Below are 16,454 nucleotides of genomic sequence, written 5' to 3' on the forward strand. Positions count from 1 at the left end.
TTTACTGTTTTAAAGTTTAATTTTTACTCCATAGATAAATAGAACTATAATTTTAAAACAAGTTGTTATTTTTAAATGTATGTATTGTGTTGAACATCATAATGTGCTGTGCCATGAAACTTGTCTTCCTAAAGCTAGCCTTTTGTTTCATAGCAAGAATGTTGCTAAAACCTGTCAAAAATAATCATGGACATATTAGTTACTCAGTTCAGATAATTCATTATATGAACTTGAGTTACGTTGATGATGTGAATTCATAGGAAGAGAGACTTTGAAATGACGATTTTTTTTTTTAATGCGCTTTACATTTGTGTTTGTCTGTTTCAGGTCAGGCATACTTCTGAGTTTTCTCAGGGGTGTTTTGAAGGAGATACTATCTCAGTGTCTGTAATCATAAATGTGTTTAAATAGCACAGTAATTCAGGGTATTTATTTCCAAATGTATATTCCTTTGAAAAGATACAAATCTTTTAAAACATTTGTAAATCAGAAATTATAATGGGAGTGAATCTTATTAAGAAATATATAAGTGGTTGGTGTGTCTCTGTAACTGATAATAGCAGGAAAACTTCAAGAAGGTTGTGAGGAAATTTGAAAAATTGTCTGCTTCTTTGAAAATATCCTATGTTGTCTGAAAGGGAGATAACTTGGTATTTATCTTTCCAGACATCTCTGTTTATAACCATTTATTTCTCTGCATTAATAACGTACGGAATATATAGCATGTGTCTGTCAACTAATCGTGGCTTCTAGCTAGTGTGAAAATGTCGGTGTGTATCTTACTGCACAGTCCCCTGCCATCCCCGTGTTAAAGTGCAGTCATCATAGTGTCTCGTGGGATCAGTTATAACCCATGCTGTCACTAGCCTGCTTAGTAGTCAGCAATTTTTCCTCAATCGCTTATCCCGTTTTCTTCACTCCTCATGGTAACTTGACTTGGAAAAGACTACTCTGGTTCAGTTCTTGATTGGATTCATGCCTGAGAACATTAAATTTCTTAAAATTACATAGTTAGTAGTAGAGTATAGGGCCTTCCCTGGTAGCTCAGATGGTAAAGAATCTGCCTGCAATTGGAGAGACCTGGGTTCAATCCCTGGGTCAGGAAGATCCCCTGGAGAAGGGAATGGCAGCCCACTCCAGATTCCTGCCTGGAGAATCCCATGGAGGGAGGAGCCTGGCAGGCTACATGGGATCCATGGATTGCAGAGTCGGACACGACTGAGCGCACACACAGGGCACAGACCATGGTATGTGTTCCGTGTTTTCAGGAGAGCACTCTGCTCACACACCGGGCATCTTATTCAGGGCTGCTCTGCAGTGTGAGGGCTAAACAGCTGCACTTTGACGTGACTCAGCTGAATAGAGAGTATGAGCCTTTCGCGCCAACCTCTGGAATCAGACTTTGAGAGCGACCCCTAAACCCCCTGGAGGCCTGGGCAAGTGACTGAGACGCCTCTGCGTCTCCTTTTCCTTTTTGGCAGGGAAGACTGAACCTGTCCACATAGGGTTAAAATCAGGTAACCATGGGAGCCGTTTGAAGGCTTTCCGTAAATGTTAGCTCCTTTTCTTATTGCTGTCCTGGTTTTTTGGTTTCATTATTATTTTTATTGTTGTTGACATAGACATGTCTAAAGGCAAAAAGAAATCTGACCAAGGATAGAATAAAGTTTGGTTGTGAAGGATAGGGCTGACTGAAAACAAGAAACACGTCTTGTGCTAACATCACCAGGTCAGTAGGACAAGAGTAACAATGAATGCTTGAGAGAGGCGTGCGTTGCTTTAAGGCGTATAGAAACGCGGGGCTTCCCTTCTGGCTGAGATGGGAAAGAATCTGCCTGCAGTGCGGGAGACTCCAGTTCCATCTCTGAGTGGGGAAGATTCCCCTGGAGAATGGAATGGCTAGCCACTCCAGTATTCCTGCCTGGATAATTCCACGGACACAGGAGCCTGGTGAGCTACAGTCCATGGGGTCGTGGAGTCGGACATGGCTTAGCGACTAACACTTTAACTTTCACGTAGAAACATCCGTATACATGTGTCCATGGATGTGGCTTAAGGAGTCACTCAAAGTCTGAGCAAAGACCGGATATTTCACTCGCAAAACTTTGATCTTGATGCCCTTGGTATTTGGCATCAAACTGAGTTTTCCTGGCGTGCACTGTTTTTCCCCTGGGTTCATTTACATGATGTACTGATGGTGACGCCCCTCCTTGCCTCTTCATTATGCTCTCCATTTGCCATTTGAAAACACATTAAGGTGATTTATGAAGCAGTGATACATATGTAGGAGGAAATGGGAGAGTTTGTTTATGAATGGGCTAGGTAAAGGCATTTCCACAGAGGGAGGGAGGAAAGGAATGGTATAAACACGTTTGACGTTTTTCCCCTTCAGAAGTTAGTTATAAACTAACTTTCATGTCACCAAGAACTTTTGTCTTTTCCTCTGTCTTCTAGAAGGCCAGCAATGATGCCAGTCACAGCGATACCAGTATTTCATCATCAGAACCGAAGACCAGGAGTAGTCCTCACTTACTGGCCCACGAAACAAAAATCGGGTCCTTGTTAAGCAACAATAATCTCGATGTCAATGCCAAAGCGGGTCCCGGTCCAGATGAAGATGACCTGGAAGGGGATTCTTTCTTTGATGACCCTGTTCCTAAACCAGAAGCAGCGTATGGTTGGTGAGTAACCTGTGCTTTTATGGTATCAGACCCAAGGCTTAGAAATGGAGTTTCTACGTGTTTTATTTTGTGTTTAAGAAAATGAGCTACCAATGGTCTGTAATTATTGAATTCATAAATCTGATTTTGTGTCCTTAAAGCCTCTTAGGTCTTAAAGAGTCCAGGTTTTGAAAGACTTGGACATTAACGATTTCAGCAGGTAGGTGTGTGGTGTGTGCCGGCTGCGTGCCAGGCGCAGCAGTGATGTGGCAGGCAGGCTCTGCCTCTGGGAGCTCATACTCAGACGGCAGCATCAGCGAGGGCCTGTCAGGCGGGGATGTGGCCGCATTAGGGAACTGAGCGGTGAGGGCAGGAGTGCGAGTGTGGAGGGCCGCTGGGTCTCGAGGTGTTGGAGGAGGCCTCAGCCCCAGGGCAGGCTCTCGGAGGGGAGAGGAGGCCAGGCGCCTCAGCAGGCTCCTGGGGCTCTGCGGAGAGGAGGCCGTGTGGGCCACGGTGTGGCGGGCCCAAGGCCCTGGGCCAAGGCTCCTTTCGGAGGTGGACTCGGGCCGGGGGAGCAACCCGGCCAGGCCCCACTGTGAGGGTCCTGGAAGCCCCGGGGTCTGAGCAGCGGTGACTGGAACAGACCTGCGCTGTGGCGGGCTCTCCTGGCTGCTGGGTCTGCAGACGGAAGCTGTGGGGTTAGCCGGGTGGAAGTGGTGAGGATAGTTGGTTAGAGATGTATTCTGAATTTGGATCCAAAGGGGTTTGCTGGTAAGTGTGAGGGAGACAAAGCAGTATCACGGGTACCTCCAGGGTTTCTGGGCTGAGGGACTAGAAGGCTAGAAGGCTGGAGGTGAAGGGTGGAGAGAGCAGGGCTGGCTGCGACCGTGTGACCGTCTGGACCTCACTTCCCACCCGCTAATTTCAGAAGGTTGCCGACGCGAAGAAGTGTGTTTTCGGGTGTGAGTGTGGGTGTGAAGGCAGAGGTCTGGGCTAGAGGAGACAGGAAGGACTCATCCCTCTGAGCAAAAGGCCCGGCCGGGGAGCGGAAGGGCCGGGCCCCTGAGGAAGGGCGCTGCGGCGGGAAGGGAACCCGGGGGACGGGGAGACAGGAGGCCAGGGCGGGCGGCTGACCGCGCTCAGCTCCTGCAGGCCGCCTGGGGCCTTCCCGGGCAGTCTGCTTGAGGCAGGCCGGGCCGGGGTGGGTCAGGGAGGGCTGGAGAGCCCGAGAGTGGAGGGCTTTGGGGCGAGTGGCTTCCTGCTGAGGTGACTGGCAGGGGCGCAGAGGGCGTGGTGGTGGCTGGAGAGCATACAGGGTGAGAAACGCCACGGCGGAAAAGCAGCAGCACGTGCGTCTGTTGCCGAGAAGAACCAGGGTTCAAAGAGGGAAACTGGAAACGAGATCAGAGGGGGACGGGTGCGCTGGAGGGGTGCGAGGGCACGGTGTCAGAGTGCGAGCGGGCGGGTCAGGCGTGGTATCAGATGTCCACGGGAGGCGGGCGGTCCCGCTCTGAGCAGGGGTCAGCTGGCGGGGTTGTCCGTGGCCCGGCCGGCAGGGCTGTGTCCGGGGTGTCGTGCTGTGCGCGTTGGCTCCCGGGCTGTCCCTTGCCTGCATCTCTGGGCCCCTGACGCGGCTCCCAGTGAAAGCACAGACGGTGAAGCTGATCAGAGGGGCAGGTTCGTTCGTGGGAGGAAATTCTGGGGACAGGCGGTAATGTCCTGCAGGAATTTGCAGTGATTCTCAGTCTACTTTGCCTCGCAGGTAGAGAGTTTGGCTTCACTCTGTGGCGTGTATGTTCTTTAGTTCCCAGCCCCTGCATTGCCTGTGAAGTGTATTCAAGTTGCTTATGTGTTAGGGGCAGCGTGTAAGAACCCCATTAACTGTATGCTTGTTTCCCGTCAGGAGAAGTGAACCCCGTAGGCAAGCAGGAAGCCTTGCATCACTCTCTGACGCGCCCCCCCTAAAAAGTGGACTCAGCTCCCTTGCTGGAGCCCCTTCACTGAAAGAGTCTGAAAGTGAGTGTCTGAAAGTTCTAGATTTGCTGATTGAAGACAGCTACTTCGAAGGCTGCTGGTATTTTTCCTCTAATTGTGTATGATCATTTATTTTTTCAGAAAATATATATAAAATCATAAGAATAGCCTGTAATTTTGCTACTCAGTGATATTTTCTGTCAATATTTTGTTACTTTTAAAAATTTGATTTGAGTCTGGTCATATCTTCTATACTGTTTTGTATCCTGCTTTTCCTTGCCATGAAAATACTTTTAGAAAATTGAGTTTTTAGCTATCTTATGTAATAAATAGACATAATTTTAAGCCATCTCTCTTTTGCTGGACATTTAAAATGATTTATGTAGGATTTAAGTACAAGTAATTTTTTAAAGTTTACATCAGAGATTCTGTACATACCACAGTAATCATTGTAAGAAAGTTAGAATGCTCCTCTGCCTTTGGCGGTCTGGATCAGCTGTGTGTTTTTGTGTGTAGCCAAGATGGGGATTGTTAGCTCGACACGGAGTGGCCTTGCTGCACACGGATGGTGACAAGACCGAGGGTTTAAAGGCATGGCCGTAAACGTGTAGTGAGCGTGCAGGCAACTGTGCGTGTATGTAGTGAGCGTGTGGGTGACTGTGTGTGCTGTATCGGCAGGGATACAGGGTTTAACGCCGGTGTTTAGAGCGCAGTGTGCCTCTGAGTAGGTCTTTATTAGGAAACTGCTCTGGGATTTTGCTCCCCAGGTGGCGCTAGAAGTAAAGAACGTGCCTGCCAGCACAGGTGACATAAGAGATGCAGGTTCGATCCCTGGATCAGGAAGATGCCCTGGAGAAGGAAATGGCACCCACTCCAGCGTTCATGCCTGGGGAATCGCATGGACTGAGGAGCCTCGTGGGCTGCAGTGCATGGGGTGGCACAGAGTCAGACGCAACCGAGCATGCACGTGGTGCTGCTGAGCTTTCGTGAGACATGGCTCCGCTGGAGCCCGGTCCCCCAGGGCACGCACAGGAGGCGGCCTGTGGCTTCTCCCAGCATCTAGTAAACGCGCCACGCGTCTCCTTTTCTCCTTTCCTGTGGCCTTGTCACCCTCAGGGAAGGAGTCCAGCATGCCGTGACGGTGCCGCGCTTGACACTGACTCGGGGGTGGTGACTGAGAGAGGGCACTGAGAACAAGGGCTGAGAAACGAAACCGGCGAGGAGACGGGCTTGGGAGGCGAAATAGCCGTTAAAGTGGCGCGAAAGGCAGAAGTCTAACAGAAAATTAAAACTGATGAGAACAGCCGTGGTCCGTGAACTCATACCCAGCAGGGCTTCTTACGGTTGGGTATAAATGGTTTCGATTGCCAAGTTCCAAGAAAGAATAAAGTGTGGCTACAGAAGGCCTGTGAGCCATAGTAGTGTGCAGTTAACAGGCGCGTGTGATGCATCTGTCAGCATGTTGTGTTGTATAGTGAATAGCGCTGTGTGATTAGTCACAATTCGCAATTTCTCATTAGTGTTCAGTTATCATGTGTCAACACACCCTGAAAAAAAAGTCGACATGGTTTAGAGACTGCTGTATTCTAACAGACGATTTAAAGTGAACGTTTTTTCCTGTTCACAGGCAAAAGGGGAAACACAGATCTAAAAGATCTTAAATTGGTCAACGATAAAATCGGATCACTTGGATTAGGTGAGTACATTACCTTCAGGTGATTGTTTTTAGACTCAGGTCTGCGGTGAGGGGTCAGTCAGCCTGTCCAGAGCGCCTTATGTTAGTCACAGCTGCTCGTGTTCACAGCAGGCACTTTGCGTGTTTAAAGCACAAGTCAGCAAACTCTGCAGAGGGACAGAGCGGGTACTGTAGGCCTGTGGGCCACGTGTATTCTGTGTCAAGTGTTGGTATTTTTACAGTCACTGAAAACTGTGAAAGTCACTCTCAGCTCACAGGCTGCACGGAAACAGGTTGTAGGCAGATTTGGCCAGGGGGTCAGCTGTCCGTAGAACCAGGAGTCAGCAGCTGATGGCCGGCTCCAGCACATTATGTGGTGGCTGTTTTGTCCTGGAATCGGCTGCGGAAGCTGGAGGCGAGTGAGGGGGTGGTTAGTTCCCCAAATCCAAGTGCAGCCCAGCTGTCCCCACTGTGTTAGCTGGGTTTTCACTCTTCAGTCTGCCTTGGGGTTAGTTTTTGAAGGAAACGTGTCTGTCTCATTGTAGATATTATAAGGTGTGTTTATTATAAATATATATGTATGTTTTTTTACATTTATTAGGGACTGGAGAAGAAGATGACTATGTTGATGATTTTAACAGGTAAGAAAAATGGTTGGACAAGAAATGTATAAATTGTCAACAATTTCTGAACAGGACAGTATGACAAAATCACATTTGTGCTTATTTAGTGTCTTTCTTCTTTGTGTTGATTGAACATGGGTTAAAGAGAGTTAATCCAGAACTGTCCCTAGACTTTGAAGCATGTTTTTGATGTCACATTAGAATAAGAACATCTTCATCATGTTCAGGGAGCTTATTGGGAATCAGAAGAGAAACCAGCCTTGAAGGGGTGACTCGGAGGCCACAAAAGCAGCATAGCCACGATTGTCAGTGCTTTTGTCCCCTTTCCGATCTCACTGGTGGGAATTGTCTACAACTGGTGTAAACAAATTGCCCTCTCAAATTGTTTTTCTGATTCAGATGACATTTCTTGATATTTTGTTTCAAATAACTTTTTTACAAATGTAAAGAAAATATAATCTGTGACTTGGCTAATAATTGGGAAGTAATATTTGTTGTAGATAAGATTAGAAGTTTTAAATCTGTGTGAGGATTTTATGCAGTTGGTAGTTTTTCTTCCAATTTAGGGTTCATGTTTACTTTGTAACATACAGTATTTTGAGAAATGAAATTTAAAAATCTGGGACTCCTTTCATGTCACTGTGACCACAGTCACCGCTGTGAACCTTAGTTTTCTCACCTGTTAAATGGACTCGACTGTTCCTGCTGCCGCTACTAAGTTAGCTTAGGATCAAGTGAGATGGGATACATGGAATGAATGACATGTAATATTTTATTGTATTTTATTTAAAGAATTAAGATACCCGAAACATGAGAGAATGGTAGTCACTCTTTCTCAATGCTTGTAATCAGAGTTCTTACTTTTCTTTTTCCCTGAAATTAGTACCAGCCATCGCTCAGAGAAGAGTGAGCTGAGCATTGGGGAAGAGATTGAGGAGGACCTCTCTGTGGAAATGGATGACGTCAACACCAGTGATAAAGTACGGCGCCAATCCTTCCCCGGGGCAGCCGTCCGTGCCTGTTGCCTTGAGTCCTTGGGAAGCTTCAGAAGCTGGGAGAAAAGCAGTTGAAAATTAGGAAAGGTTTATGGTGGGGTTTCCTGCTCCAGATCTGAGAACAATACCTGTCATGAATGTTCTCAGTTATGGCCGCATTGCTTGTGAAATGCCTGCGTGTTATTATTGGGACTTCCATTGCTGTGGGCATAGGTCAGAGCCCACTGCCTCAGGGTGTAGACAGTGTAGGCAAGGGGTCCTTGTCAGAGAAGTCCCTGTGAGAGAAGGTGGCCGCAGAGGAGCCCCGTGAGTGCTGGAACTGAAGCAGAGACTGGCTGCAGGGTATCGGCGAGCCCCGAGCAGGCCAGGGGATGAGACCACGCTAACAGGCACTTGCGGGTAAAGTCAGGACTCCGAGCTCTGAGCAGGCCAGGGATGAGACCATGCTAATAGTCACTTGGGGATAAAGTCAGGACTCCGAGCCTTGAGCAGGCCGGGGGGTGAGACCACACTAACAGGCACTCGGGGGTACAGTCCGGACTCTGTCTTGGAGATATCTACACCTGAGCTGCCTGTCGGCAGAGAGCAGAGTGCTCAGGTGTGTGTCAGGTGTGAGATGTCGGGTGGCACCTCAGGGTCGGGTGTTGTGCCCACCATAAGCTGAGGGAGGCTGCCTTTCGGGTTAGGGTGGCTCCCACCTGGAGCTGAAGCTTGCTTTGCAGGGTGAGGTGGGATTCTGCCTGTCACAGACTACCACAGGGGAGAGGCCTCTGGCCCAGGCAGCGTCGTGTAATGAACCTGGGCCCGCGCTCCTACGCTTTGATGTGTGTTTGCTTCCGCAGGCTTTAGCCTTTGATCCTCAGTTTCTTTATTCCTGAGATGGGGTGTTCACGCCTCCCTTACAGGGTTGTTCTGAAGGTTGAGTGGTGGTCTGTGAAGTGCCCTCTCTGGTTCCTGATACCGTGGACTAATACGTTTGTAATAATTTGTTTTTTCTTACCACTTCACCTTATGTCATCCTAAAGAGTCCTGAAAATACTGCTTTAAAGTTACCAAAGGGGCTGCAAGCGGGTGATTTTAGCAGCCAGTCTTCTTGTCAACGTCGAGGTCACCTGGCAGCTCAGCTTTTGTTATCGTTGCCAATTTCAAAATAGGAAGAAGAAAGTGAGGAAGAGGGCTTTTTTTAAAAAATTGTATACTTGGAGGATAATTGCTTTATAGAGTTGTTTTCTGCTGTGCCTCAGTGTGAGTCAGCCATAGGTGTAAGTATGTCCCGTCCCTCCCACTTCCCACTCGCTCCCACCCCTGTAGGTCATCACGGAGCCTGAGCTGTGCTCCCTGGTCATAAAGCAGACTCCCACTGGCTTGTATTTTACATGCGGTAATGTATGTGTTTCCATGCCAGGACAAGGACTTTTCACTGTGAGTCGGTTTGTAGAGTATAAGATGATATATTAAGTTACAGCAGTATGCTAAGAATCATTTACGACTGTTTTCTTGTTGACACTGATTCTCTTCTTTCTTCTGAACGACCAGCTTGATGACCTGACGCAGGATCTGACCGTGTCCCAGCTCAGTGACATCGCTGATTACCTGGAAGACGTTGCCTAGGCCCGCGAGAGGCAAGAGCACTGGTCGGCAAAGGATGGGACACTCTGATCAGTTCCTTTTTTCCTCCAGACAATCACTCTTTGCTGGAATGTCTGCTCCCTGTTGGTGCCTTGTGTTTCAGAAGATTACAGATATTTTTAAAAATTAACCTTTCATTATACTAAACAAAATAATTCCTATTTGAGCCCATGTGTGGAAGATTTAGTATTCCTAATTTGGTTTAGGTACATGTTTCTCTATGAAAGTTGGTTAGGCTCAAATTCACCACAAGGAGGGAGTCGGTACAGTGCCAGTATTAAATGCATCGTGAAGGTGGCGTCAGTAAAGCTGTAGGTTCACGGCTCTGCATGCTGCCTACGGGCCGTACCAGGCTTAGGCATGGCAGCAGCAGGAGGGGCGTCTGCAGTCAGAGGGTGCGGTGGTGGGTGGTTCTGCAGGGAGTTGGCCTGTGGCCCAGAAGATCTGCAGCCTGGTGCCCGTCACTGTAAGTTACACTTGATAGGTTGACTTGGCTTTGCATTTCCTTCCATTTGGGAGGTTTGTTAGACCATTAAGGTTATATTAAAATCCTCGTGTGTGTCCTTCTTATTTTTGCTAGATTAAAATCTGGAGGTGCTTGTGATTTTTGATTTGCGGAATCAATTTGTGGAATTGTCCCTGATGCATTTGAGGTCCGTGTAAACAGTTTTATTCACAGGTTCTTCTCATTGTAGTTATAATTTATTATTTGTAAAGATGCTTTGAAACATATTAAATACCAAAATGCATCTGAAGCCATGAAGCAGTGCTTTCATTTCAGATCTGTAAGTTGGTGATATTTAAATCCACGTTGGACTGAAACAGTGGTCATGGCCTAAGGCCAGGCCCAGGTGGCCAGTCTGACACTGCACAGCCTCAGCGGGGCCCTTCAGGGTCGACTCAGGGATGGGGTTGGGGCAGTTCAGTGTGTGTCTGCCCCCCGTGCTGCTGTCTGTATGGTGCTGATACCTGTGGTCCTGAGTGTTAGAGAGAGCTGTGGGAGGTGACCTGAGTGTTAGAACTGAGGGAGGTGACCTGAGTGTTAGAGCTGCGGGAGGTGAGGCGTGCTTGTCGTAAGCACAGCTGTGATCACGGTTAAATTCTGTCCTTTATAATTTCAATTAAAACTTTTCATTAAGAGTCGCCTTTGTTAATAAAAGGAGCAAATTAGAACTTACTGATCTCAAGAAGTGAACAGACTTTGTGGTTTGTATACCAAGTTCTCATTTCATACTAGTCTAAATACTACACAAATGTTTACTGGGCTCTGAAATGTGAAGGGAAATGATAATGTAAGTATTTAGGTTATATGACATTAGATCTGATTTTATAAAATTTCGGTGAAGCTGAGCCATGAACCCCAATAGGAGGCAAGGCAGAATGTGGGCCAGGGTGGCCTGGGAGCCCCTCTGTCAACCCCCAGCTTGTGGGCACTGATCTTGGTGCGTCATGGCTCACCACGGTCCGTGTGAGGAAATAGTGCTGCATGAAAATGCAGTCTGCTGTTAGAAGTCCCCCAGTGTGCTGTTAGAAAGTGTGTCTCTTGGATGTCACCTCTAAACAGTCACTTTCTGTAAGGATTGTAGTTCTGGCCCTCTGGAATCTGTCAAATATGTGATTTATTTTTTGTATTGTTTGATAGGAGGTAGATTTCTGTGAAATGACTTAAAATCATTTCAGTGGAATAACCATGTGGCTCTTTAGTCTTGTGGGAAACTTTTGGATAATAGCATGTGAAGTTCGTCATTTTTCTGTTACCCCTAGAGTCTGATCTTCTGGTGGGGTGGGGAGAAAGATGCTAAATAGGAGACTGTCATCACGCTTTGCGTCTGTCTGATCCAGTAGATTTAGTGGCTTCAAACTCCGCTTTGTACAAGCTGTTCCATGTGTGTGCCTTGATTAGACAGAAAGTTTTGCTTGTGATTAGCATTTTCTTTTTGTTAAGAAATACATGGGAGAATTCCATGAATAGAGGCGTCTGGTGGGCTACAGTCCATGGGGTCGCAGAATGGTTGGGCCCAACGTCGTGACTAAACAGCAAGAAATACACATTGAAGTACTAAGCCAGGAAATAGCATTTTTACCATAAAACTTGTATTTTACAATGGAGTTTTTCAAATGTTTTTTTGTCAGATGCCAATAAAAGTCTCGCTTCATTGATGGTTAGAGTACGATCTCACCCTTTCGTGCTCTGCAGTCACAGTGGCCAGGCGCCTGCCATCCCCGCGTCGCCCTTGTCCCGATCTGATCCCCCTCCTGTCCAGGGCCCCTTCACCTTGTTCTCGCCCAGCGTGCGCTGGCACCTGCCGCTCGAGCCTGTGTGCAGCTGCCGGCTGCCGGGTGGTCCTGTTGCGGGGAGTCCTCGCCTCCTCCCCCCGGAGCCCTGCCCAGCCGCCTGTCTCTGTCTGGGTCTCAGAAGCTCCAGCCTGGAGGGGGGGCCATTTTCGCTGCTGGCCTGTCACAGTTTGCCCTGGGTACCTACTCAGTGCTGCCTGAACTGTGCTGGGTGGGCTTCTCTAAGCTCCGTAGGAACTGGCCTGCTAACTAGTGCGCCCCCGTGGTCCTGGAGCAGCGTTCAGTCTGCCGACTCTGCTTAGTACGAGGCCAGGGCGGCAGGAGCAGGCTTTCCCAGCTCAGAGCAGGGGCGGGGGCAAGGGTGGAATGGGCAGCGTGTGGCCGGGCAGCTGCTGCCCGAGGACAGCGTGCGCGGTTTGCGGGGGCAGCTGTCCTTCCCCAAGAGCTGCAGGGGCTGCCAGCCTCAAGTCTGAGGAGTGGGCTCGTGTTCAGTAGAGGTGGTCTCCTGGACAGTGGGCCCTGGCTGCCCCTCCCGCCCCCAGGGTGCTCTCAAGGGAAATAGCTGTTTTGTCTGTGGCTCGACGTGGACACTGGCAGAAGAGAAGCAGGGTTCGAGGCAGCTGGACTGACCGCCCGCGGGCCATGCCAGGAGATTGGGCATGGCGGACAGTGCTCGCTGGAGCAGTGTGCACCCTGCGGGCCGCGCTTGCCCTCCAGGGTCTGACCGGGGGCTTGCTGGGGCCCCATCTGGTCTCTATCCCTGCACCTCCACCCCCTCACCTCCCGACACACGTGCACTGCTGGCCCCCGTCGTAGGAAGGGGCCTGTCGGGGGAAGCAGCGCAGAGGAAGGGAGGGCAGCACCTCCATGGACCATCCACAATGGACCCGGGTCCGTGGCGGGGACGGAGGCTGAGGTGAACCAACAGAACGGCTCATCTTGGACACAATTCAAAGAACAAAGAAACTGTGAAAACCTGATTGGAGATTTGAGACCGTTTGTACCTAAAAAACTGCTGTGGAAAAGGAATAATCAGTGATTTTTGATTAAAAGCGTGTTGGGTCAGATTATTTGGCTGAAGGATGGGATAACTGCAGCAAAAAGAGGCGGAGCCTGAAAGACAGCTGTCTGCACGTGTAGCGGAGGCGACTGAGGAGGAGGCAGCACGGTCGTGCCATCCACAGGGCTGCGGCTGAGGCAGGGGATGCTGGCAGAAGCGCGCTTCTGTTCAGAGACACGTGAGTGTGTGCATGAGTGGAGCCAGGCCCACGGCCATGTGGACCCTGATGAGTGTGGAGGTCATTTTAGAGGCGCGAGAATGAAATAGCCTGACTGCGTGCTGGAAGTAATAGAGCAATGACTGCAAAGTTAGGAGGCAAGATGAATTTTGAACATAGGCTTTCCACCCTGATTGAAAAAGGAAACCTTCTGCCTGTAGGAAATAGCTCCCACAGCCAGGTGTGAAGTGGGCGTGATGTTGGTCTCGTGTCCCCGGGGCGGTGTGCGCTGCTCCCGGCAGTGGGAGAGGACCTGGGGCCTGTGCCACCTTGTAGAACACGCGGTGCCCTTGCCACGGCTTTGCCTCTGCAGATGGTTGCGCTGGGTAAAGTCAACCTGCTTCCCCAGAAACAGGAAGGAGAAGAGAGGGCCGGGGGGGTCCCCAGCCTGCAGCTCAGGGTGGGTGGAGAGGAGGAGGGACCCCGCCTCACCTACGGGGCTCATTTCTGATAGTCTAACCCAAGCTTGTTGTTTATGAAATGTTCAGATTTGATGGTGAAGTTATTTTTCCTGTGAATGTTAGTTTTCAAACACTGCGTTCCTGCAAAGGCCAGTCTGTTTTTATCAATCAGCTGTTGTATATGGACACTGACCTTTCTTTTAAGTAGTTTGTAAAACAGTGGTAACTCTTCTGAAATGGGATGTTTTCATGAATGAGTACTCTTTTCACTTGAAGCATTTAGCATCTCTCTCCCTCCTCTCAATCCATGTGGTGTAAATGTTTTTATCTGACTGTAAGTTTAAATTTTGGTAGGGAGAGTGCTGTGCTGCACCCACCATACTGAGTCTGGTGTTGGGCCTTGATGGCAGGCGCTTCTGCAGCCCCAACTCCCCTTCCCCAGCGCACACACCTGGGCCACTCCTACCCCTTCTCCTCTCTCAGGGCCCAGGTTAGAGGAAGCAAGTGTTTGCTCAGTGTGCCAGTGTCTACTCCCTGCACACCCCGGAAATAAGCCCGGATTCCTACAGATGCTGACACTGCCGGGTGCCAGGTGCTGTGCCAGGCGTGCCCAGGTCTCTGCAGTCAGTGATGGAGCCTGGGAAACACGTCTGTGCCACTGCATGCTGAGGGCTGCCACAGGGGCGTCCTGCTCCTGGACCCTGAGACAGCGTCCCGCGGGACCACCAGAAGGATGGAGCTTGAGATGATCTTGGGTTCCCTGGAAACTGGCGGGCTGATGGGGTCTGCCCAGGGTGGCCTGACTCAGAGTGAGCAGAAGGCCCCCCTGACAAGGAGTGTGTCCCCAGCAAGGACGCGTGCGCGTCCACGATGCCGGGGGCGGCGGAGCCGGGAGCGGCAGATCCAGGGGCGGCGGGGTTGAGTGCACTCCTTGAAGCCACTGCACAGGTCGGGACGCTGGATGCACACTTCCTGGCTGAGTGCTGGCGGGCAGGTTACCTGCTACCAGTGTCCTCAGTTTGCCCACCTGTACAAGGGGTGAACGCCTGCCTCCTGACCTCACAGGGCAGCTGTTGCATAAGGTGGGTAATACTTGTACAGAGCTCAGCAGCATTCTTGGAAAATCGTAAGTACTCAGTAAATATGAAATTGTGTTCATTAACTAGGTAGGTAAGAGTCACAGGACGTGGTTGAACTTAGATGTTGAGGGAGAGGAAAAGAGAGGATTTTGGGTGACGGCAGATGAATTTCCGTGCCTCCTCCCCAGCCTGGTTTAGAGGTCACTCCCACCCGCTGAGCTACTCCAGGGGGGCGCGTTCACAGTCTGTGCTTTCCTCAGGCCCCGTCTGTGGTGCCCCGATGTGGGTTTAACTGTGGCTTCACCATCACTCACAGGAGCCCTGGAGTGGCGGCAGAACGAAAGCCACCAAGGCCGAAGTCATGGCGTGCCATAGAGACCTACGTCAGACAGGACTGTGGCACCTGCGTCAGACAGGACTGTGGCACCTGCGTCAGTTATAATCGGACTGTGGCACCCCAGAATGCACTGTGATGCCTTTCCCAAGGAAATTGCAGGGTTAAAAGCTATCAACTCTTAGCGCAGTACAAGCTGAGCTGTCCAGGGCTGGGGCTCAAGCTGGAATTTACAGGGCAAGCTTTTACTCAGTCCTGCTGCTAAGGTCTGCGTGATGAACCTGAGGATAAAACATGAGAAGTTATCCTGACGTGAAAAGGCACTTACTGTAACAAAATACTTTCTTAGATTGTACCAAAATACTAATTCATGAGTTAGATTTTGAATACAAATAGATCACTAGGCTGTTGTATTGTTTGATAATCCAGTTAATGAAGAGGAGTGAATCATAAACACACTAAAACTATTTAGATTTACTACTGATCTGACATTATTGAAGACCACAGAATACTGTGATATTCCATTTATGACAAGACCATTAATGAAAAACTGGCGAATGAGTATAGTTGACAGCATTTATGTTACTGAAATGTTGCTAGTCACGGAAAAAAATTGAAATGCTATGAATTCCAAACATATGTAAAAAAGAACCTGAAAATGGTTTCCAAAAGATGGCAGCTCTCAAACTTAACACGCATGTCATTTCCAAAATGAATTGTAATTCATCCATCAATGAAACTTCTTAAAATATATCAGTAGTTGAAAAACCACTTTGATCATTCTAAAATTATTTTCTTATCTCCGTAGAGATTTTTAAAAGTCATTCTGATATGAAGAGGTGATATCAGCAAGTATGCTGTTAAAGCAATGGAGGAAAAACATGAAAGTACGTCAAGCAGTCAATGAAAATATTTTCCTATATTTTGTGATGTTTGTGGTAGTCATCAGATTTTTACATTTTGTAATTTGCTGTGATTTTGCTTCTATTCAGAGTATGTATATTTATAGCTAGTTTTGCATAAGTAATTTCAGTGTCCCTTCGCTAAAAAGGTAATCCCAAATGTTACAGGCCGCTGAACAAGGCCCTGCCCTAGTTTGTAAGCTAGGAGTCTTATCGAAAACAGTGGAGAAGGAAAAACAGTTTAAATCTGTTACCAGGTAGCACTGGTCATTGAAAGTACGTCGCGTCTGAAACGTGAGCAGAATCGGTAGCTCAGACAGCTGAGGCGCACTGCGAGTTTCCCCATGAGACTCGGGTCCTGAGAACCTGTGACGGGGGTCTACCGTGCCCGATGTGGCCTGTCTCCTCCGGGTCTGCGGGCGGTGGGCGTGCGGCCTGCGGCGCTCATCCGGGGTCGCAGGTCCGCTCGTCCACAGGTGGGGTGAGCCCTGCGCCTCCAGCTTCAGCCAGCTGCGGGGGCTTCGCGGCGCAGAGGCCCCCGGCCCGCTGCCATCCGCTGCCGCCTTGCAGCCTCTGTTGTTGGATGCCGTGCGTCCTGATTACAAGCTGC

At 49.2% G+C, this 16,454-nt stretch overlaps 1 protein-coding gene across 3 annotated transcripts in view; it reads left to right on the forward strand.

Moving 5' to 3' along the window:
• The window catches only part of CEP43 (centrosomal protein 43), a 34,056-nt gene extending 23,745 nt beyond the window's left edge, over positions 1 to 10,311 (forward strand). For all 3 annotated transcript variants that reach the window (XM_055433124.2, XM_055433125.2, XM_055433126.2), the window contains 6 exons: positions 2,455 to 2,681; positions 4,564 to 4,676; positions 6,262 to 6,330; positions 6,911 to 6,950; positions 7,816 to 7,912; positions 9,464 to 10,311. In XM_055433124.2, the coding sequence (XP_055289099.2) occupies positions 2,455 to 2,681; positions 4,564 to 4,676; positions 6,262 to 6,330; positions 6,911 to 6,950; positions 7,816 to 7,912; positions 9,464 to 9,538 (621 nt within the window). In that variant the 3' untranslated portion in view covers positions 9,539 to 10,311. The remainder of the gene's footprint in view (positions 1 to 2,454; positions 2,682 to 4,563; positions 4,677 to 6,261; positions 6,331 to 6,910; positions 6,951 to 7,815; positions 7,913 to 9,463) is intronic.
• The last annotated feature ends 6,143 nt before the right edge of the window (positions 10,312 to 16,454 follow it).

The sequence above is a fragment of the Moschus berezovskii genome, chromosome 10, assembly GCF_049115385.1.
Source record: "Moschus berezovskii isolate FMDL1 chromosome 10, NW_MosBer_1.0, whole genome shotgun sequence".
Taxonomy (NCBI): domain Eukaryota; kingdom Metazoa; phylum Chordata; class Mammalia; order Artiodactyla; family Moschidae; genus Moschus; species Moschus berezovskii.